Source organism: Pieris rapae, chromosome Z (assembly GCF_905147795.1).
Source record: "Pieris rapae chromosome Z, ilPieRapa1.1, whole genome shotgun sequence".
Classification (NCBI taxonomy): domain Eukaryota; kingdom Metazoa; phylum Arthropoda; class Insecta; order Lepidoptera; family Pieridae; genus Pieris; species Pieris rapae.
The window spans coordinates 1,597,048-1,621,572 of NC_059534.1; the positions used below are offsets into that span (position 1 = coordinate 1,597,048).

The window sequence follows — 24,525 nt, forward strand, 5'->3', positions numbered from 1 at the left end:
TTAAAAAACTATGACGGTGCAACTTATATATATTAAGTGCTTCAAATACACCTACTAAAAGAAAAACGGATATAATGTTGTGACGGCACAATTTTGTTTTATATTGCCAAAATAATTGTATAGTGCAAATGTACGGAACTTACTCCGCAGTCCGCTGCCTTAGGGATCCACAAAGTGTCTGGCCTTCGAAATGAGAAACTTCCAGCGCTCCCTGTCCGTAAAGCTAAATATAAACAGAATAAAGCGAATATAAAAAAATACATTATGTATTAGCGACACCGTATTCAAGGGCAGAATGTGAGGTGATCCGTCTCATCCTCGAATGGGTGTTATTGTATGTCAAATATTTAAAAAACTATCTACTGTTACTCAGGGATTTATTTAAAAAAAAAGTTTTACAATAACACATAAATAACAATAAAAACTCATTGTACTGCGTTTAAGAGGCCAACAAACTAACAGAATTTTTACAAAAATGTGACCCTAAAAACGAGAGATATAATAAACGTTATTGGAAAATATAGCTCTTCCAAACTGTTAGTAAGAAAGGTACAAGGGGGGAAATTAGTGAGGGCTGCGGTTGTTTTTAGTCGATGGAGCATAGGCCACCCCTCTGATTGGGGGCCAAACCCACGGTCAAGTCCCGGGCCTGCCAAAGTGTATTTTTACCTTAAAAATATAATTAGTATTGATTCACCATTTCAGTATAGGATGGATACCACACGTAATAGATTTATAGGAACTAATATTCGAACAATATATAAATGTATAATCGCGAGATGCCCAGAACAATGATTGAAATTTTCAGTTCAAATTCCATTCCAAAATTCAATATATTTTTGACGTACAATAACGACTTCCAAAAATTGTTTAAAAATATATTAATGTTATTCTCCTATTATAGAAGACCCATTAAGACAAATAAAAAAATTGTATTAAGTACATTTTCAGTCGGATAATTTTTGTTAATACATATTATTTATGCCTTTTGAGTTTCTAATTCCACACAAATCTATAGAACTTTTCTATTCGTTAATTTTTAAGAAATTTAATGTATGTATCGGCATTAATTTTTTTTGGCTAATTGCATACATTTGTCAAGTAACCCTCGAATGGGGACGCTCCCCTTCAGTTCATTTTTAATCGTGGCACTTTAATGTATGGGTTTTTCCAAAGGTATAAAGATTACGTAGTCCTATTGCCTGAATATGGTGCCTTTGCCGGACGAGCAGGGGTTTATATTAAAATAAAAAATAATACAGGGCCGTGGGTTGGGAGATGCTCGAACCGCTAGGCACTGGTCTTGAGCTTCTTGCATATTACTCTTGGAGTATCTTTTTTGGTAAACGGGCAGGAGATTTACCTGATGTTAAGTGATACCGCCGCCCAGGACACTCAATGCCAGAGGGCTCGCGAGTGCGTTGCCGGCCTTTTAAGAATTGGTATCTATATCTATTCTATAAGAGAATTCATTGAAATGAGCTCAGGGCTACGATTGCGTAACTCACGTTGCAAAGTTCCCACGGAGGGAATTGCGTTACTGTAATGCGATTTTGTATTCACTTGACTAACGTATTTTTTGTATTATATATAACGATAGGCTCAATAAAATGAAAGATTTAGGGCCTGTTTCACAATGTATGGATAAAGTGCCAAATAGCTATGCAACACATAAATTATTCGAAAGATAAAAGTTCCAAATAAGATACTTCACATTTCATGACATATAGCGCTATCTGACAGTCGTGAAACGCAAAAATACTATTTATCCTACCAATAAGTAATAAATAGCTTATTTGGAACTTATCCGGACATTGTGAAACAGGCCCTTAATTTGGTGCCTGGTACATAGTACCGGTTACACCAACGCATCAAGCTGGTGCTTTTCTCGCTCAACGAATAAGTATAACAATACAACGAGGAAAATTTCTTTAGCAATTTTTAATTATTATGATGCGCAGATTAAATTTTAATTCAACAATTTCAGTCATTATAGTAAAGAGCGCTTCCGGACGGGTAACTTATCTTGTTTATCCAAATTGTAGAAACATCAGCGAACCAACCGGCTTGCAAGACCCGTAAACCTTGAAAAATTATAAACCTAAACATTCCTCGTGAATCATACTAGACATTGGTTCCCAATAAGATCAGTGCAGTAGTTTTTGAGTCTCCCGTATTTTTATGTATTAGACATATGTTTTGTATGCACCACTACAACTTCAAGCACTACAACTTTTCTCTTGAACCTTTATATCCCTCATCGTTTAATCAGCATTCGAAAGTATTCATCCCTGATGAACAATGAACATACTACTGATTGATGTAGGAATGGTGAAAGAATTTTTCAAATCCGTCCAATTTTTGGAGGATTCGAACAAGCAAAAAATTGTGACAAACTACTTAAGTGGTCGCCACAGTCGGTGTTCCACTAAGTCAGGTACAAGAGTCGCACGGTGATACTACGTAAATACTGCTCAATATATTTCAAAAATATCATACATATACACATACACTAGCGGACCCGACAGACTTTGTCCTGCATGATATTTCAAGCGATTAGGATATTAAGTAAAGTATGAAAGTCCGACTGCAGCGCCTCCTACTGGGCTGATTTGTTAATCTAAGTCATCCAGGGCTTCACCCAAGCGCATACAAAAATAAATCATTCAACGGGAGTTCAGTGACATACACGCGTACAGTAGATATAACATTTATATACCTATCATATCTTTTAAGTTAGATCAAACTGCACACGGTGTGCAAATTTTATTGAAATCGGTTAAGTTTAGGAGTCAAGCTTACAAACAGCGTGACGCGTAATTTATATATATTAAGATATAATTAACCTATATGAAGGATTTTTTTAAATTTTGCATCTATAACTAAAAATTCATGTGTAAATCTACTGAGAAACACTCACTAGATAATGTTTAAATAAAGGAACATGTATATATTGACTCCAGCGTAACATTTAAGTGTTTTTTGTCCTCAGGAACATCACCTCCAGCGAGCGATATCAGGAACTGGTCTAATAATTCCAACGCCAGAAGTGAGTCAAGCGGACCTCGAGTTCTACGAGCGATGTTATCCCCCAGATTACAAGATGCCAAAACAACATATACATATGCAACGTAAGTAATGGATTCAATTGCGCTGACACAGTCTGGCGCAGTAAGCTAACTCAAAATTGCGCAACACTTAGATGTTTGTTCCAAGGAGCCTTACTTATAAACGTATTATTTAGAAATTTATGTCTACTGCCAACTCTCAGTCATTCTTATAAACAGCTCCCATTTCATTGTGACTGTAATAGGATGAAACGTGTCAGGTGAAAGGTTGGGTTTCCTTACTCAATTTTCGAAGGCGAACTTTGTACCTAACAGTAAATTAATGCTTAGCTGAACTTAATCTATTATAAAATGAATATAATGCAAAACAATTTGAATTGCAATACTGCGTTATAATCTGCATTGATTTGTTGTTGATTTAAGTAGATATATTTTCTTAGTTCACACAATATTCCTGAACGCACTGTTAGGATTGTCCCAGGTTTGGTTTAGTAAAAAAGCAAAATATGTTAATCTTACAACATATTAGAATATAAGTCAACAAATGTGTGTGTAGGACGGCGGATGATACCCCAGTATTTAAGTATTTTAATTATAGTCTCATCTCTTGATGGGAAATTATGACTTAACAGAAAGTAAAATAGTGTAAACTAGAAAGGATACAAGACTGTATAATAACAGCACGCATAAATATTAGACAACTAATATACATGTCTATATTTTTGTACGGATCAGAGTCCTGGTCAATTCATGCAGCAAAAAAAGATAGAGGCAATCGAGTTTTCGTGTTGGAATAGAATATTTCTGCAAAAAGGACCAATAAGTCCATTCTGAACCGACTAAAATTACCACCACCACCATTTTTATTCTAGAATTAATCTTGAAAAAAAACAGCAGTAATCTACATCTCCTAGTCATGGGTGCCCTCCATCAGGCCCCATCTCATCAGCATCAGCTGGGATTGTGGCCTAAAAATTGTCAGCGAATAAAGGCTTATCTTATTTATAAAAATAATTTATTAATCTTAGAAGCAAAAATGCTTCAAGTTCTCAACCCATATTCGTGCGACTCACTAACCGCAGAAAAAAATGTCGCTTGACCGGTCCTATGATAGAGCCTCCGTCATCCCTGACTAATTAGTATATAGTTTATCAGTGGAAATATACTAGACATTGTTGAATTAATTTGCAACTTATTTATAGAAAAAAAAAAAAAATGTGTGTACCAAGGCAAGGCAAGCCAAACCCTCAAATGCCGACAATTCATACAAAAAGTGTGTCCATGGGCTGCTGCGATGGCCCTTTTTGGGCGTCCCGTAGGCTCTCAACCTTGTAACCTTTGATACAAATATTTGTTTACAGTGTATATTGCAATGCCAAACAATAAATATTCATATGATTTTGCTATAAAATTTAAAACGAATAAGTTCATACAAGTCTGAAATTATTCTAAATATGAATCTGAAGTCAGTGTTTTCACATTAGCTATGACCTGAGATGACCTGATTAGTTCACCCATGGAGCTTGGTGCGCATTTAACACAGTCGTTAAGTAAAGGAAAACATCATAATACCGGAATTAGACCCAAAAAAAAAACATAGTCAAAGGCACAGAGGTTTTTTGGAGTAGGAGACCAGCAGGCCCATGGACACCCACAACAGGAGGTGCATGTGGGTTGCCGTCCTTGAACCTTCATGTCTATTAGAATAATAAATATACTGACAATTTGCAAGTAGTGGTAAAATACAATTATTCTTATATTTTAAGCGCTGTGGGAGGAGCAAGAAACCCCGGAGTACGATATAGACTCGGAAGACGAGCAGTGGTTGAAACAGCAAAGGCATCCCGAGCTGACAGGTTAGATGACTAAAATTATGAATGATTTATTTATTTATTTTATTAAAGTATTCCTACAGCTAATCATTAAAAATCTTGGTATATTTGGTTGATTTAAGTGCTAAAATGTCTGATATAGAAATTTAAATTGATAAAAGCATGCAGCCCTGAATTAATATTTTATTATACCAGATCATTCCATATCATTTTCATTGATTTAATATGGAGACGCAGTGCCAACCCTGACGCCCTTTATGGCCCCCTTTCGTTTTGAGAATACTGTAAGTGCAGTGGAATGTTTTTAGCAGCTTTGGAACCGGCTGCCAGTTTAGGTCTTAGGAAATACGATCTCGCAACTATTTAGAAAAAATAATCGTATTATACAGAAATAGAAAATAATTTTTAGTTTAAAAGAAAGTGCACTAGCAAGGTTTTAAAAGAAGTTGTGTTAATATTAATTAATTTTGTATTTCCAGAACTAAAATTCGAGCAAATGATGGACAAGTTGGAAAAGAGCTCCGGTCAGACGGTAGTGACGCTCAGCGAGGCAAAGTTATTGCTAGAGAGGCAAGATGACCTGGTCATTGCCGTGTATGACTATTGGCTGAATAAGCGGTTGACTACGGTGAGTAGAGATAAGTGGAGAGAAGGAGAGATGGATAGAAGGGTGAGATTCAGAAACGGGGCTTAGCACGAACTACGCAACTAGTTTTCTTACCGCGTGCTTTGATCCCTTGGCAGAGTAGTCACTTAATCCTGCATCAGTTTTATCAGGCGTCGAGGTGTGGAGTGGAACTTCATATTTTTGCCACGTAGCATCACTTTGTGGAACCACCTGCCCACTTAAGTATTTCCAAACGAATTCGAATTGGGATCCTTCGAAAAAAGACGTACCAATTCTTAAAGGCTGGCAAAGCACTCGCAAGCCCTCTGGCATTGACCCCCCATGGGCGGCGGTATATAAAAAAAAACTAGGAATCCCATGTAGAAGGAACAAGTCAAAAGTTGCCACAAGCATGAATGTTATGAAAGTGGATGAAGCGAGAGGTAGTAGAGTGAGCGAGTGGAGATCCGTGATCTCTGCCTACACCTTCGGAAAATAGCCGTGATAATATAAATTCTAAATGATGAAATACAAGTTTATTTCAAAATCCAATACATTTTTGATGTACGGGAGACAGAAGTGAGAACAAAATCCTGTAAAACACATTAATTTTTTATATTAGTATTTAAATCATAAATTGACATACAAAACAATCTAGTGGCAACACATTTTGAGTTATTTTCTTTTGAAAAAAATACAAAAACTGTATTATTTCAATAAAAAACATGACAACCGGACGAAGTAAGCCAAAAAAAAGGGTTTTTATTTAACCCTTAAGCGAAGGTCATTTCGACTTGAATATTTTTGTCCAGATTCAAAGCTCTGCTGTTCGTCCCGTTAATATTTTTTATTTTTATGTAACAGGGGGCAAACGGGCAGGAGGCTCACCTGATGCTTACTGATACCGCCGCCCATAGACATTCTCAATGTCAGAGGGCTCGCAAGTCTAATCAAGTATGATCTCGATACCCCATATATAATTATCGTTCAATTCATTGTCTTGGTACAAAACAAACTGCTAGTGGTCTACTTCACCGGAAATTATCTGACTGGGCTGTAGAACTTGGCATTCTGAGAAACTCATGTTATATATTCCAGGGATTTCAAATAATCCATATTATTTGGAAGCCTATATAAAAACTTAATAATGTTATAAATTAAGCCATTGTACTAATAATTTGTTCAAAATTAATACATAAGATTAATCTGCTTGTTTAGCAACATCCATTGATTCTATCGGTGAGGACAGAGAGCCGGCCAGGTCAATCTGCAAACAACCCATACTTGGCTTTTAGAAGGCGAACAGAGAAAATGCAGACTAGGAAAAATAGGTATGTGAAATTGAATAGGATTTCCATGTCAAATGTCCCCCTATAACACATATTGAAATAATAAAATTTATGAAAAAATCCTTAATAAACTTACTTAGTTGATTTACAACTCGTATCTATATGAAATAAGTAATACAACTAATGGAACCGTATAGTAGTATTTTTATCCTTAAGCCTATGAAAGTGGTGTCATAATTAACAATAGATTTTTTTCTATATCTATATTAAATATTTTAGGAAAAACGACGAAAGCTCATACGAGAAGATGTTGAAGTTGCGCAGGGAGCTCGCCACCGCCCTAAGTCTCCTGGAAATGGTCGCACGGAGGGAGAAAGTCAAGAAGGAAATGGTCAAATTGACGGCCCTGTTGGCGGAGAAACGCTACGTCGCAAAGGACTTTACCAATCAGCTGCCGGAACCGGTTGTCAGGTATGTTACTTTTTTCATCGTGGTATGACTCCATGGTATGAGAGTCGAGGACGTGCAGTGTTGATCTTGTGGCTTCGGCGTGCGTTTCTCATTCTTGAGGTTGTAGATTCGATTCTCCGTTCATAGGACTTTCTATGTGCGCATTTAACATTCGCTCTTACGAAGGAAATCATCGTGAGGAAATGATCTTGCCAATGATCATGAAACAAATTCAGAAATCTGAGGCCCAGGCCTAAAGAGTTTGTAGCGACAGGGATTTAGATTTTCTTTTATTAATTTTTGTATATTTTCAGGCCACAGTTAACAACAGTGCCCTTGGCTAGTATGCGTCGTGAATTCGCATATCCACCCAGACCACCTTCAACTCCTACTTCAATGGACACCCACCACAGTAGACAGGTATTTTTTGTAACATTATTGGAGAGCTATTAACTATATCATACCTAAATACAGTCCGAGTCACTTGAATAGCCTCACCCCCAAAATTAATATTTAATTCTGTTGTATATTCAATATTGCCTGTTTTACTTCATAAGTAAACTTCATTAGCGTCGTACTATAGCTTAATCATAAAAAGTAAAAATAAGATAAATAAATAGTACTAACTGTACACTAAAGTAGTGAAAATGGTGCGTCACTTGAATAGCATCAGTGAAATAAAAGACAAATAAATAAGGCTATAATTTGTTTTTAATACTTTGTATACTTTCCATTGCTTTTAATAACTTAAAAAATACGTTCGGGAATCGACGTATATAATGAATGAATATAATTTTGATCCAAATTATTACAATTTTTATGAATTTCTTGTTCAAGATCTGCGCTGCTATTAAACTGGCGTCCACCAGCAAATATCTGGCGAGATAGATAGCCCCAGATATTTTCCATAATATACAAGTCCCGAGAGTTCGATGGCCAATCTAATACTTCAATTTTACTTTTTTGAAACCAAGCTTTTGTTTCCTGTGACGCATGTATAGAGGCATTATCGTGTTGGAAAATCCAGTTCCGGTGTTTTAAAATTGTTCAAATATTTTTTTCTTTACTTCTAATAGATTAGTATACAATGCTGAATTTTGTTTGCCTCGGAGAATTGAAATTGGAATAGGCGCCTTATAAGAAACCGCCCCCCATACCATTACTGAGCCACCTCCCGAATGACGACGTGATAACAACCGCTCTTCTTTTCTTAGATCGTGAAAATAATATGAATAGCCATCTATAACATCTAAATTGAATTTTTTTTCATCACAAAAACAACATTATGCCATTGATTTGTCCAAGACAATAGGAAATAACAATCGGGCTTTTTGATGTTGATCGCGCAAATGAGGTTTCCTCTTGATTTTCTGCCGTTTAAGATATGGTGATGACTTTATAATGCGTCGCACGGTAGACAGTGATGTGCTGGTGTTTACTTCATTCGCAATTTGTCGCGCTGTCTTGAAAGAATTAGATGCTGCACGTAAAATAAGCCGACGTTCACTTGACGAAGTAGCCAATTTTGTACGACCTTTATAGTTTTTTCCATAGTTTTCTTTATTTTTTACATAATTATTAACTACTTTAGGACTGCGACCAATTTTTATAGCAATTTCACGGTGAGATAATTTTTGATCCAAATAAAAATTCACTTTTTCTCTTTCGATTTCAGTTAATTTTCGACCACGACCCATGATAGCTAAACAATTGAATAAGACTTCAAAAAAAATATATACGTAATATTCGACGCTTAAATAAAGAATTGCTACAAAAAAACCATAACAAACGCACGCGAGTAATGTTCTAACAGTACTGAGGCTAATCATGTGACGCGGACGAAATGTCGCACCGACGCGGGGCGCGGTATTCCAGTGCACGTTCGTACGTGTTTTGTTTTGTATCGTAATGCACTGCGCGTGAAGTCAAAATAATACTATTATGAAAATAATATTCGTTCATATTTATACAGAAATTACAAAATTTAGGGGTGAGGCTATTCAAGTGACGCGGACTGTATAGTTTAAATTATCCGCTTTTTAGTCTTATTTTTTAAATGAAAAAGTGGACTGGTTATGTTATATGCTGCTACTAAAAAGACTAGAAATTTTTTGAATACCTACCCTCAATTTTTTTATATGTGAACAAAAATTTAATTATAAAACTATTAAAAAAGGGTTTAAATTAACTGTCTGTAACATTACACTGTATATACAATTTTATGCAGACGTTTTTCTAAATATCTTGATTTTTTCAAAATAATGTCCTTTTAGTGGGTAACATTCATAAAAGTTGCTGATATAATAATTCTTTTTAACTAATATATTAAAAATTCAAAATTATTTTATAAACCTTTAAAATTTATTTAATTAACGTATTTACAATTTTCTTAATCTGCAAAGTAATAATAGAAATAAAATAATTAAAAGTACCATAGGAGGGAATCGAGGGGATCTTTGATTATCTTATTTGGTGATTGTCAGCAGTAGTTATTTACTTCATATTATATTCGTCACATTGTCTATGCTTGAAAATTAAATGCATTTTCTATTATTCCTTAAAACAAAAATTTATTTATTTTTTTTAATTTGTTTTAATTATGTACAAACCCATATATATACTACATAATTTTGCGATCGGTAGATTTTAATTATGGCTTTTTCAAAACAATCTTTGCTATAGGTTATTTTATTAAAGATATTCAGATTTCTTGAATTTGGTTTAAATATATAATATCGGAACGTGTCTGAAAGAAATGTTTTGTGAAAAAAGACATTTTCATGAAAAATACAAAATTTTCAGCGCGAAAAACGTCCGTACAAGAGACGGAAACACAGACACCACACGCCCGGTTCCGTGCAAGGAGTGCGAGGTAATTATTGCATATTGGGGCATGGGGCGGACATTTTCTATGTCTGTTTCACTAATAATGTGTTTTACGTCCAGCTAGGCCAATAATTGAGTGTCTGTGTTCCACTGGGTTCCTTTGAGTAATGGGGCGGACATTTTTCCATATCTGTTTCGCTAATCAAGTATTTAAGGCCCAACTAGGCTAAAGTTGTGTCTGTGTTCCACTGAAGTTCCGTTGCAGAATGGGGCTGACATTTTTTTGTGTCTGTTTCACAAATGAAGTGGTTGAGGACCAAGTAGGTCAACAATTGTCTGGTAAAACATAAAAAAATACATAGCATTTATTATAGCATAGCATCATGTTTTTTATTGCCCTCAATTGGGGGATATTTGTCCGTTTTCGGTGGAGAACTTTTTCGTTGCAACACATATGAAATATCAGAATTCTACGGAATGAAATATCGGTGTATACATGTTTTTTTTCTTTCAAGTTTTCGTCATTTATAGATTTTTGCGTAACATTGGCGTTCCCAATGGGAAAGCCAAGGAATCACAAGTGAACTGTCTGTCACTGAACTTCCTTAGGTCGTAGGTTCGAATCCCGGCTGTGCACCAATGGATTTTTTTCTCTCGGACGGTGATTCAATTGTGTATAAGAAAGCTATTTTAAAATGCTATGAATAAAACTAATATTATAAATTATTAGCAGAGGGTACATCTTCGGAGGAAGAATGTGTTTCGCCAATCGATGATGGGCCGTTCTCATTTCGAAGGAAGCCTGGGTGTTATTATGAAATGGTGAGTGATTTTTTATGACGGTATTTAAGTTCTAGCAATTCTCGCGATAGGGGAAAGTCTACTCAATCGGACTATAGATGTATTTTTATTAACATAAAAGTTTTCTTTTACTTAGTTTTCCTTTCAAACTATTAGACACTAACATTCAATCTATATACAGAATTTACTTTTCAATGAATAACAGATATACTTTTTTGAGCTAAGCACCATATAATGCTGTTAACTTTTATTATATAGATTATGTTTAGTTGGTTTTATTTATTATAATTAATGATGCATTTCAGCCAACTTCAACTTTGTACGGTGATCCTGTGGAGTCGACAACTAGTGCGTCGAAACAAGGCTTGTTTGAACACGAAATGGATGAACGGACTAGGTATATTATTTACATACATTTTAAGAGTTTTTTATTTTATTTTATGTGATTAAAACAAATATTGTGTCAAATACAGTCGATTCTCGATAGTTTAAGACTAATTATTTTATTTTTATTGTAAATTTAAATTCCAAAATAACTAGTTGATTTAATTTTATCTAAGTGGTGCTGGGATTTAAAACAATAAATATGTATTGTCCTTCATTATAATTCGTATGGTTGAGTCTAATTAGAAACACAATACAGTGTAATTTTCTCGCTACAGAAGAAATACAAAGTCATCTCGTAACTTTTCTCTTATTACACTTCTTTAATAAAAAGCCTCTGGGATTTTTATTAAAGAAGTGTATTCCTTTTCCCAAAAAATAATTACTAACTTTAGATTAGTCTAGTACGGGGAAATTGCAGGTTGCGTTTGATCCGAGAATTAACATTGTGCCTGTGTTCTATTCTAGTAAACTTATCACTATTTTTGTATACATACATAATATTTTCATAAATATATTGCGAGGGAAAGGTAATTATTTTCATTTCCATGAATTTATCTCTCAAGATTCCCTATATTTTAAATTATAGACTGCACAAATAGCCCACTTCTGCAGGATGAAAATGATTTCACATCAGCAGAGTGACCCCATAATAATGAGCCAATCATGGAGTATTATGAAGTCAAAAAATTATTTAATTACATGTACATTAGTATATATTATATAGCGATTTTATAAAATTGCATTTAGCGTTAGCGATTGTATTATATATTGTGTATTTTACGAGTTATTTAAACATAAGGCATTTAGCGATAGCGATTTTATTAAATGTATTGTGTATTTTACGAGTGATTTAAACAAAAAAGCATTTAGCATTAGCGATTTTATTAAATATTGTGTATATACTAACTAATTTAGCGTTTACTTCATTTTTGTTTCACAATCAAGAGATTAACCCCACGAGAACTTTAGGCATACGTTAGTTTTACAAGTCACTAGAGCGGGTGAAATCATAAATTTTGTTAGTCTAATGCGTCTTAATTGGTACCCTCGGTTTTAAGGTTGAAAGAAAAATATCTTGCTCAACATGCAATAATTGGCAAAGTTCAGGCATTCTCTATAGTTTAAAGTGCTTTAGACAATAATAAAGTCAAAATTAAGGAATAAAGTCAAAATTAAGGAATAAAGTCAAATATACATCGACTCATATTTGGTAAAAACCGATACTCGTAACTGCCGATGACGTTTGTAAGAATCTAATACATACAATAGAATTCAGCCGGGGTTTGATTTTGAATATAACCGGTATTGTTCTAAACGATGTCGTCGTTATCAGTTTTGACTGTAATTTTTAATATACAAATCACGAATTTTCAAAAATATAGTATTTTGTAAATTGTCTGTGGTCCTTTCAGATTCAAATTATCGAGGGTCGATTATTAATAGATTGTTTTTTTTATAATACACGTGTCTTTTTTTAGTTCGTTGTTCCTTATAAAACAGCTAAAGAGTTCCTCTTCCCTATACAGTTGAATATGGGTTATTTTAACTGGTTATATAGACTTCTCCTGGACAGATCCTCCAATAGGCCACATTTGGTACTGTGGCCAAATGTCTGTCCTGTTTTAAAAATATAAATAAATAAATAAACCCTAAGCGAGGACTCCATTGCCATATTATTAATTTTTATGTATAACTTATAACAATATTACTTATATATTACAAAGAAATGTTCACATATAAACAAGTATTTAATAATTATGTGGGTTGAGACAAATGTAATTACGAATCATTTTTAGTAAAAAAAACAAGATATTCGAAGGCATCATTTCATAATAGTCTTCTCTCGATTCTTCTGTGATCCTGGTAAGGTACCAACAGACCATATCCAAAGCATAAGTACTCTTGGAATATCTCATTATTAATTTAAAAATATTCATCGAAAACGATCCGATTATCCGCAGATATACATATAAAATTATACATATACGGTTGCGTTGAGAAATATGTTTATGCAGTCGGTTAAAAATCTTTTTTTTTTCTTTTGGCACGGCTTGTGCATTAGAAACTAGTTGGTGCAATCTTTGGCCCCATTCTGAATTTTCCACAGTACTTAAAAAAACTATGTATTTATTAATTTATGTCTGTTATTTCAGGTTCAACCTAACATCAGTTCGCAATCCATACCCACACTACATTGGATTCGCGCGGCGTCGCTTGGGTAGAGGCGGACGTGTCATCTTGGACCGGGTCAAAACTGAGCTCGATTCGCTATGGTCGAAATTGCCAATACCCGAAAAGGAAAAACAGGTAATTAAAATGAGGGTAGCTCAAAATTTTTGCATCTTTTTCGGTTCATCAAAAAGAATTTACCAAATAAATTAATATTTACAGGAGGACTTGGAAAATCAAAGGCTCCGAACACCAAAAGAGATCACCAGAGATTACCATTCGGGTGGTAAGCATCCGTGGAGACAAGCCTTCAGGAGACACCTCACCAGAAACCCACATCTCTGGATCGATGAGCACGACGAAAGTGACGCCAAAATGGATATCGACGACATTAAATTTGACTTCAAAATGGACATCGATGACGTCACGATGTCGGACGATTTTAAATTGGATGTGGACAGTCCCAGTTTTGGTACTACGAGTATGGAGGGTACCGAGGGTGTCGAAAGTGATAGTGCCAAAGTGGGAACTAGTGTCAGTGATGTGAATCGGACCATAGACAGTGAAGTGCGCGGTAATCTCAAGCGTGTGATGCGGAAGCGGGTCTGGAGTTCGAGTACGGATTATGACTCTGATGACAGTCTGAAACCAGTGGAGAGAGAGTTTGAGAGTTTCATCACGGACGTTCAGGACAAGTGGTGAGTTGATTTCACTTATTAAATAAATGAAAAAAAAAAAATCATTTTTCAACCAGTTAGGCTTCAGATTTCTGTATTTCTTTCATTATTGTCAATCCCCATGTGGGAGACTATCATTCCTGAGGTCGTAGGTTCGATCCCCGGCTGTGCACCGATAGCTTGCTTTCTATGTGAGCATTTAACAGTCGGTCGTACTAATAAATTTATAATACATCGTGACGATACCGGCTTTCCCTAGTCGACAGCATGTGTCAGGCAAATGGGGCTGTTACATTGACAAATTATCACGAAACAGAAATCTGAGGCCCAGAACTAAAATGGTTAACGCGCGACTGATTATTTATTTATTTTAATAATATATATATTAATTATTATACATATCAACATATGGATTACTTTGCTATGCAACCCCATACTAGACTGTTAGTTGTAGGAAATAATACTATTTTCTTTCCAATTGGCATTTTACTTCTTGACTGTTTGATATGATTCTATAGCCTATTTTTATTTATTCAAATCAAATAAATTGCCTGTTCTCTGCCTTAAGAAAATAAATAATGTAATATGAAACTCCTTCCAGGATTCACTTCCGGCCAAAGACACCATCACCGTCACCACCTCCAACGGAGAAAGTGACCCCACTCAGCCGCGAAGCTCCCATTTCCGTGGAACTCAGCACGGGTCTTGATACATTCACAACAGAGTTCAGACTGAAGGACCTCTATGACGTGAAGGAATTGGACGGCACAGATGATATCGAGAACTTCACCGGTTTTACCGAGGCTCAAGTTGAGAGCATCTTGTCCGAGACTGATCTCAAGGCGTTGGACGATAAGAGGTTGTCGGATGACCTGTTTGAGGAGCTGGTCAAGGATGTCAGCAAGGATTCTTTTTTATTGCAAGGTATGTTTTTATTTTTAAATTTAAATCATAATTATTTCAGTAATGAAAAATGAGTGCAGTTCATTCGATTTACAAGACACACTAAACAAACACACACACCATGCTCCCTAATTAGTTGCGTAATAATTCAACGTTCCTTATATGGGACTAGCTAAGTCTTAATAGAGATATGTCAACTTTAAAAAAAATGCACTTATGTGAGATTTATACATGGACATATAATTAATTTGACTGTATAATATAATTTGTACAATTATGATGTATTATTATTAATTAATTTTTTTTTTAAATTATGATAATTATTTTCTAGGCCAGAGCGTCCCCGGGCGTACCGTCTCTGGCCCGCGGCGTCGCGAGCCTTTCGGCTCCACGAGCGTGCGCGTGAGCTCGGTTAGCGAACCCCTGCACCTGCCCACGCCCACGCCCGTCCAGAACCACGAACTCCCTGCCCCCACCACCACCCCCGCCCCGCCCACGCCCCACGCCACTAAGCCCCAGCCCCAGCCCGCACAGGAGGCGGTGCCCACTTCGAAGATCATCGTAGAGGAGGTTAACGAGGTATGTATTAATTATTTATTTGTTATACATTATTCCTATGGCATTGAAAATAGTTTAGTGGTTTAAGCTTCGTAACAGACATACAAAAATCTCAGTTGTGATCTAGTTGTATTATGATCTTTTTTAAGTTATGAGTCCCCTTAAGGAATACGTATATCTCAAAAACTAATAAACCGATTTTAATAAAACATGAAATCTTTTGTAATATTTAATTAAACATTAAAATGTATGGACATACATCCAAATAATTGAAAACTTAGCAGACGTCCTTGGAAGCTAATGTCATAGTCAAATATTATCCAAAACCTCCTTTTTGTAGTCGGTTAACATTTAGAGAAGTGATACAAGAATATCCAATTCATGTAGAAAGAATCATACCACTAACTCCCTTTCTTTTCATAGGTCAACCAGCCAATCAACGTGGAGAAACGCGAGATCAAAGAGGACATCCCGACCGTTCAACTGAAGACTGTGCAAAAGAAGCATATAATTACGTCGCGGAGGCCTGACGTCACCATTGTGACGTCAGACGCGCACTCGCAGCTGGTCACGGTGGCTGTCTCTGACAGTTTGAAGGTATTATTATTTTAAATGCGATGCTTTGGTAAAGGCCGCTTGATCACTCAGCTGGTGATCTGCTTGTATACCTTACACATAGACATAGGCAATAGAATCCAAGGGGCGAAAATTGCCCTTTTTGGGCGTTACGAGCAATCATAATTCACATTAAATTAATTATTATATATAACATTAAATTAATAATTACTAAGGTATAAACTCAATCGCTCTCTCCCTTTTCTTCGACAAAAACGCTGCACATCTTTGTGACGTGACGTAAAAGCAATTTTTAAAGCAGTATTTCCGAACCAATTCGACTTAGGGTCCATCAGGAAAAGAGCGTACAAATTCTTAAAAGGCCGGCAACGCACTCGCGAGCCCTCTAGCATCGAGAGTGTCCATGGGCGGCGGTATCACTTAACATCAGGTGCCCCGTTCTATATAAAAAAATTACCCGCTAAAGAAGTTTCACTACAAAAAACATTCTTCTTTATTTTCACATTAATTATTCTTGATTTAGGTCCGTCTCGGAAATCAGGCAACGACTAGCCAAGGTACGGTGGTGGGGTTACTTCAAAACGGACCGTTCGCGGTTACGTTGCCAGTTCATTCAAGGGATATTGGTAAGTATAATTATAAGTAATAAGATAACCTCATTTAAGTGTAGTCATGATGAATGAGTGGAGTGAAGATGAGGCGATGATTCATGGTGATGCCAATTCTGACTCAGTCCAAAATCTCTTGCCCTGGGTTCTGGTCATGTACTTCAATCTTCTCTCGCTCCAGTTAATTTGGCCGGCCGAAGCCGAGCCGAGCAGGATATAGCTTATTCCGGCCGAGCTGAGCTGTCGTCGGCCCTTTACGCGATGAGTCCACACTGGCTTTAAGCATGACTTACCGTGTTTACCTTCTTACCAGCGAGTGTTAAATGCGCACATGAGAGTCCATTGATGTACAGCTTTTAACACCTGGATTCATCTGAAGTGCCTGAGGTTGTAGCTAAAATAATTTATTGTCTTTGTCTGCAGGTGCAACAACTACCATCACATCGGGGAGCATACCCACTGTGGCCAACATGACTAACATGACCAATCTGAGCATGGCTAACATGCAGTCGATGGCCAACGTCTCCATTCCGACAATATCCAACCCCCGCCGACCGGCCCCCCTAGTCCAAATAGCCCACAAACCGTTAAACCCAACGGTTGTGGTCTCCCCTCAACAGGGGAAGCTGAAGGTCCTCCACGCTCACCCCATCTCGAACACCCAGCGCGCCCAGCTCTTGGCCCAGAATAGGCAGCTGTTGCCGACTGTTGTGTCATTGGCGACGATCGACTCCAAGCCGACGCTGCTGAAGGCGCCGGTGACGCAGTTCTTCGAGATCAAGTCTGGACAACTATCGAAGCCGCATTTGGTCAGCCTTCAGGGGAAGAGATTGGACTTTGATAAGAAGAGACAGGTAAATTATGCTGATGTTATTGTTAAGTGGCCGGCGACACTTGCGGGCCATCGCTATCGCTTATCACAAGGACCACTTGCCTGTTTTAAAATATATATATATTTTATGTTTAATCACTGCCGTGACCGAAGGTGATTAGATTTTCAAAGCATGGTCTATTTATAGGGAAAGTATTTTTTAATACAGTTGCTTAAAAAAAACCAACCACGAAGTTTTTACTTAAAAATCATAGAAGTTTTTATGATTCATGCAAATATTTTACAAAGAAGCTACTAATTTATTTTAATGTCAGATTTAATGATTGGATTCAATGAGTTAGGTTTGGTTTCTTTTTATTTCATATCAATAAAAATATTCTACTGAAGACTTGGATGTATGGGCGAAGTTCCCTTTGCCTCCCCAGAATGAGTGAAGAAAAAAAAATGTATGCTCATATTCTTTTATTGTTGGCGCCATTTTCCAAAAATTTTCTTGCGAGTTGAGTTATTTGTTTGCACAAAATGAGTAGTTTCGACGATAATTTATTTGAATGAACACAACAGTTATAACTATGAGACAGTTTTTACTATAATGACATTTATTATATGGCTAATTTTACGATATATTATGTTTAATACTATTTCCAGGTCGTCTTTGATGGAACATTAAAAGGCAATATTCGACCGCGCTTCAGTCTGGACGGTCGACATATTGTACGGGCAACGTTGCCGGTGAGGAATGTTCGCCATCAGATACAATTGAAGAATCGAGTTGTTTCGACCATACGACAACCCGAGCCTTCTACCAGCGTCACGAACATACCAGCGAACATACCAGTGATGAAAAATGTCCAAATGCCCAAAGTGACAAATGTCATACCGAACAAGCTGGACAGACCGACTGGACAAATGAGCAATGTCATACCAAAAGTGGACCGGCCGATAGGACAAATGAACAATGTCATACCAAAAGTGGACCGGCCGATAGGACAAATGAACAATGTCATACCAAAAGTGGACCGGCCGATAGGACAAATGAACAATGTCATGCCAAAACTGGACAGGCAGACGGGGCAGATTAATAATATCATAGCTAAAGGGCAGAAGATTGCTATATCCGGTGGGCAATTGTCGGCTAATGTTCAAGCGATCGCCTTTACGACCGCTCAATTGAAAGCCAGACAGGGACGCCTGATCACACAGCCCAGGGCTACCACTGTTGCGTAAGTTTTTATTTAAGCGCGTGACTTACATTATAACAGAAAAAAATTATACCCTTACTTTTCAATTTTTAAAAGATTTTGCAACAGGTTATTTAAATAATATTTCCGACTTTAACCCTGAAGACTAGTAGTTGAAATGAAACTGTAGTTCTTTTGGTCAGAAAGACGAATCAAGATGTCTCTGGGTAAGATTGAGAGTCCCATGTCGGAAAGGCATATGATATCCTATGCTAACTATTAAACTACAAAATAACAATACTAATACATTATTATTGAAAAAAATGATGTCTTCCTAAGAGTGAAAAAACTAATTAATATAAAAGAAAAAATATATACGAAAAAATATTTTATATTAAAAGCAAAGAATATATATTCTGTTTTGGTACCATTTTCTTTATAGGAGTAAGCATGTGTGCCAAAAAACGATTCTTGCCTTGGACTCTGAAGATGGTTCTAATAGTTTTTGTGTCGCTATAGATTTATTAATTTATACTTTATTACCTTAATCAAAAAAATACTTGTAACAAAAAAAAAACAGGTTACAAAAGTTATAAGGTATCCTTACCTACCTACGTTATCGCTAACAAGCGATTTCTTCTAGGCAACCCTCATGTGGAACAACGAAAAAGATACACCTACAGAGGGTACAGTACAACAAATGCAAAATAATTAACAAAAAAACTCAAAATAACACGTTACTATAACTAAAATAAAATAAAGAAAAATCTAAAGAAAAAATAGCAATAATAGTAAATAAAAATATGTATATAGAAACATTGAAAAGCGAATCAAAAGGTTAACTTTGCGGTTACTTAACGTTACGAGGCAGGAAGAAAATGATCAAAAAGAAGCTTTTTAAATAAATTTAAGACTTAGCCCGTCTAATATCAGTTGGTAGGGAATTCCATAGCAGGATACTTTGCACAGTAAAGGAGGAGTCACAGAATTAACTTTTATTAATAGGAGTTTCAAGAATTAGGTTGTCTAAAGAACGCAAGTCAAAACTACCGCTAGAGAGGAACATAAAATTTTGCTTTACGTAACTAAGAGTTTTAGGAATAAAAAGAATATTAAAGAGAAGTTGTTAAATGTGCATCTTACGCCGCAATCCAATCTTTTTTTAATCCAGTTAAATCTGGATAACACACCTCAGCATAATCAAGAATAGAAAGTAAAAGAGGATGAGCAAGAGAAATTTTAGTTGAGATAGGCAAAAAAATTGCGTAACCTATTAAGAAGAAGAAAAAAATTCCTGCTGCTCAGTACATTAATTAGTCAATGTAGATTTGAGTATTTAATTTACACTTTAATATCGTTTAATTATTTGTTTTCCAGTGAACTCGAACCGACAACCTCCGCATCTACCTCCAACGCCAACGTGGCTGACACTCCCAGCGAAGGTGAAACCAACGGGTCCGTGCGACGGCGCACCACAGATAACCTACCGATGGAGGTCACGTGACAAACGAACGCTGTAAAGGATATTAGTGCTAGTGACAGTGTTAAGTGTGTCAAGTGTCAAAACGATGGCAAAAGTGTTTTAGGCCCGAGTTGCGCTGGTCATAGAGTTAAACCTATGGGTGAGTTGATTCATTGTGACCCGGATAAGGGCCAAAGTCGTTGTGACTCAAATAAATGTAAAATTGATTATGACCCCAATCATGCCAAATTTCGTCATGAGATCAATAACTGTGACCCAATTAATGTAAAAAGTCCTCATGTTGTAAATAACTGGAACTTGATTCATGCCAAAAGTCATCAGCATAATAATTGTGACCAAAATCAAGTCAAAAATCGTTGTGAGGCAATTAATTTGCAAAATAAAGGAATCAAACAGAAATCAGTAGGTCTTAACCTAAATAATGACCAAAGTCGACCAAGTCACTGCAACTCTAATCATGATGTTTGTTATGAAAATCTTGATAATTTAAACTTAACAGTAACAGTAGACACAAAAAAGACAAATAATGATAAAGTTTTGGATAGTGATAAAAAAATTGATGACTTACACCATGTTAGATTTTTAAACAAGTTAAATCGGTACTCAAATCATATTAATAATATTTAAATAATAATGAATTCAAAATCAACTTTTGCGAAACTAGTCTTCACTTAATAATGAAATAGAACAAATATCGGTAACTAATCATTGTGACATACCATGGATATGCATATTAAATGAAAATAATCTTAAATATTTGATGATGACTTTCTAAATATATTAATTGACTAGTCTTCGCTTAAAAATCAAATAGAATAAATATTGGTAACTAATCATTGTGACATACCACGAATATACTTGTTTATTGATTTAAAATAATCTTTAATATTTGATGATGACATTCTAAATATATTAATTGACTAGTCTTCGCTTAATAATGAAATAGAACAAATATCGGTAACTAATCATTGTGACATACCATGGATATGCATATTAAATGAAAATAATCTTTAATATTTGATGATGACTTTCTAAATATATTAATTGACTAGTCTTCGCTTAAAAATCAAATAGAATAAATATTGGTAACTAATCATTGTGACAAACCATGAATATGCTTCTTTATTGAATTAAAATAATCTTTAATATTTGATGATGACATTCTAAATCACATATTAATTGACATTTAATTACAATCTTTAGTTTTAATGGACAAAATATGATATGATTATATTAGGGCAGAAACCCCACATTAGGATGATTATAGAACAATTTAAAAAAATGCCCATCGTTAGGGCAAAAAATCTTCTATATAGGGCAATCCTTATATGGAGAAATTCCCTGAAATCATAATAATGAGGATATTTTGACATACCATGTATATACAAATATTAGTTATTACATATATTAAGAAGTATTTGAATAAACCATTCTATATATAAAACTACATGCTTGGACTTGATATATTTTCATGGATTCCTGCATATAGTTAGTAGGATTATTCCCGAATATAAGGGATGATATAAGGGAGATACCTTGTTAGGCATTTCTTTGCCCCTGCGTTAATAATTTAAGTGGCTGTGACAAATAGATTTAATTCACAAATGCCAGCCTCAATGTGGATTATAACTAATAATGTCTGCTGGGGTATTATGGTTAAGATATATGCTGGAAAAATGTCGGTAGATTTAAAAAAAGTCGAATTAAAACCATAAACTGTTGATATTAAAAATTTTAAGCTACCCTCCATGGTAATTGGATTAAATAGGTAGAAAGAAAGCTTGAAATAAAATGGTTTGCAGATAAGAATTATGAAGTTGTCCTCAATAGACTACCCTCATTTTCGATAGTTATAATCCACTAGTTTGTTTATTAATTGTAAATATTTAGCTTTTTAGCTCTGATAGGTGAAATTCAGAAAGTTTAAATAAAAGTATGATTTCATTTTGAAACGTATGAAACAATTTTTGAATTGGACTGATTTTCTATAAAATTTTCTTCGTCTTATTACGCCTGGTTGCAAATAAAAACGTTGAAACTACTCCTTGTATGGACTTGCACACGTTGATTGTACAGTATTTGTTGCTATAGTTAAAATCTTGACGAAAAAAATATTGATGAAATATCTTAAGGTAATATTAAATTGCTCCTAAATGTTCTATATTACTAATATAGAAATAGAATGTACTAAAGCTATATTTAATTTGGTATTTTTCATGGCTGGCATTGTATAAATTGCTCTTTGCATAGAGTGTATATATGTAAATAACCTGGCAGGCCCAGTGTATGTATGTCCTGTCCAAAATATTAATTCGTATGCTTACGGCCGGAGCGCGGACTATACACGTCGCCATGGTATCTTGGCACTTGCTAATATGTAGTCTGCATCAATGGGCCGAGTGAATAGCTTTTATCCATGATTTTGTAATTTAAACAGTAATGTTATAATCCTGGCTATGTTCAAACTGACTTGATTTATGTTATAAACTGTAATAAAAATTAAATGACATTTGTTTTTTTTTAATTAGTTTTGAATTTAAATAATTGAATATATTCAAGGAAATATTATCACTCAGGAGTCAGAGTGAGAACTCTAAAAGTTGTAATATCTTGATTCTGAAAACCCTGTTTTTAATAACATCTAAAAAATGATGGTAAAACGAGATTTTTAAACTTTAAGCTTCACATTGACAAACAAATTGTTATAATGTTATTATCCCATTCGATTGAAAATAATTTGCGTGTACCCGCCATTAACTTACAAAGGTCAGTTTGAACAGCCTTCAAGTCCGTTATGATGACGATAAAGTGAGAATTGAAATTGTATTTTTAGACACATTTTCAAGTTTTTTGCAAAGTTACAGGTGGTTTCAAAACCACTGGTTTAGCTCAACAGTTAACAGTCGTTTTCATTGAAAGAATATGGATAGACAGCTGTCAGATAGACGTTATTTTTATGTATTACAAATGCTGGTACACTGGTACACAATAGGAATAGCGATATCAACCATTACTTTTAGTTTTTCTGAAGGAGAATCATACGGCAACCGATATGTATTGGTTAATATTTGCCCATTTGCCTACTGGTCTATAAAACAGAAGCAGCAGTATATTACTGAAGTATTTCCGAATCAAAGTCTGTTTCTGTCTCTGACAACGCACTTGCCAGCCCTATAGTATTTAGAGTGTCTATGGGCGGTAGGTATTTCCCAATCATTTCTGGCTAGGGTTCTCAAAGTCAAAGAGCTTACCAATTCTTCAAAAGCAAATATAAAATACACAGATGGCCTGAACATATCTTAAAAGGAATAGATCAATTTTTATTTTACAGAAATCTAATCAGTAGATATCGCTATTCTTATAAGCTGTACTGGCCCATTGCGATAAGATTTATCGACTGTATACGATTTATGTGTTTTGGGACGTCATCAATTGTAGTTGACCTACCCTCAGTGTACAAAATTATTGAAGGTACTCTATTTTGACTTTATATGTAAATATGTGTGATTCGAAAATAGTTATTCAAGTCAAGTAAAGTTGTTATATTGAGGGTACTTTCAAATTAGGATGCCATGAAGGCAAATTTGAGTTTTAGTATTCTCAGTATATAAAATTGTTCAGAGTACTCCGTTTTGAACAATTACAAAAAAACTAGAAAATTTTAATATTGAGGGTACTTTCAAAAAAAATTTTTTTTGTTTGGTTGACGTCCTATATTTACGTCTAATTAATTAATTTTTGAATCTAATACTTGTAAAGAAATTGTCTCTAGTGTGTAATTAATGCATTGGGGATGCACAAAGCTCTAGTGTATTGTGGGAATGTAAAATTAAAGATGGCGTTTGTGTAGCAGGAATACCTATTGTAAGATAATTACGATAAATGTATAAGAATAGTCGATTCACGTTATCGTTACTAAAACTGGTTAAGGAGTTTCATTGTATTTGCGAGTGAGGAACCGCCATTTTAATTTGACACTCTCGGGCCGATAGGCTATCGGTGTATAATAAAAAAAAACGCGACCATTCGCGCCAAAAAAAAATGTTTAACTTAGTAATTGTACAAAGGCCGCAAATTTGGGAAAAAATGTAAAAAAATGCCCCTTTTTGGGGCCACACATACGCTTAGTAATATAGGATGTACGGTAGTAGCTCGCACTATATGAAGCCAGCTTGTAAATAATTAATGTGCGGAGTGTAATTTAATTGTACTGTTATTCAATTTCAATGTAGATTCTTTTCAACTGGAAATTGCTGAATTAAACGAATGATTATGTTT

General features: G+C 35.2%; 1 protein-coding gene across 2 annotated transcripts in view; it reads left to right on the forward strand.

Annotated features, from left to right (window-relative positions):
• The window catches only part of LOC110992668, a 46,675-nt gene extending 22,150 nt beyond the window's left edge, over positions 1 to 24,525 (forward strand). The window contains exons 2-19 of one of the 2 annotated variants that reach the window (XM_045633960.1): positions 2,993 to 3,131; positions 4,835 to 4,924; positions 5,380 to 5,528; positions 6,726 to 6,838; positions 7,076 to 7,267; positions 7,561 to 7,666; positions 10,049 to 10,118; positions 10,803 to 10,894; positions 11,179 to 11,270; positions 13,414 to 13,567; positions 13,652 to 14,127; positions 14,708 to 15,030; positions 15,341 to 15,588; positions 15,991 to 16,164; positions 16,667 to 16,769; positions 17,175 to 17,605; positions 18,232 to 18,806; positions 20,142 to 24,525. In XM_045633960.1, coding sequence (XP_045489916.1) covers positions 2,993 to 3,131; positions 4,835 to 4,924; positions 5,380 to 5,528; positions 6,726 to 6,838; positions 7,076 to 7,267; positions 7,561 to 7,666; positions 10,049 to 10,118; positions 10,803 to 10,894; positions 11,179 to 11,270; positions 13,414 to 13,567; positions 13,652 to 14,127; positions 14,708 to 15,030; positions 15,341 to 15,588; positions 15,991 to 16,164; positions 16,667 to 16,769; positions 17,175 to 17,605; positions 18,232 to 18,806; positions 20,142 to 20,268 — 3,654 coding nt within the window. In that variant the 3' untranslated portion in view covers positions 20,269 to 24,525. The remainder of the gene's footprint in view (positions 1 to 2,992; positions 3,132 to 4,834; positions 4,925 to 5,379; positions 5,529 to 6,725; positions 6,839 to 7,075; positions 7,268 to 7,560; positions 7,667 to 10,048; positions 10,119 to 10,802; positions 10,895 to 11,178; positions 11,271 to 13,413; positions 13,568 to 13,651; positions 14,128 to 14,707; positions 15,031 to 15,340; positions 15,589 to 15,990; positions 16,165 to 16,666; positions 16,770 to 17,174; positions 17,606 to 18,231; positions 18,807 to 20,141) is intronic. The other variant, XM_045633961.1, reaches the window with a different exon arrangement.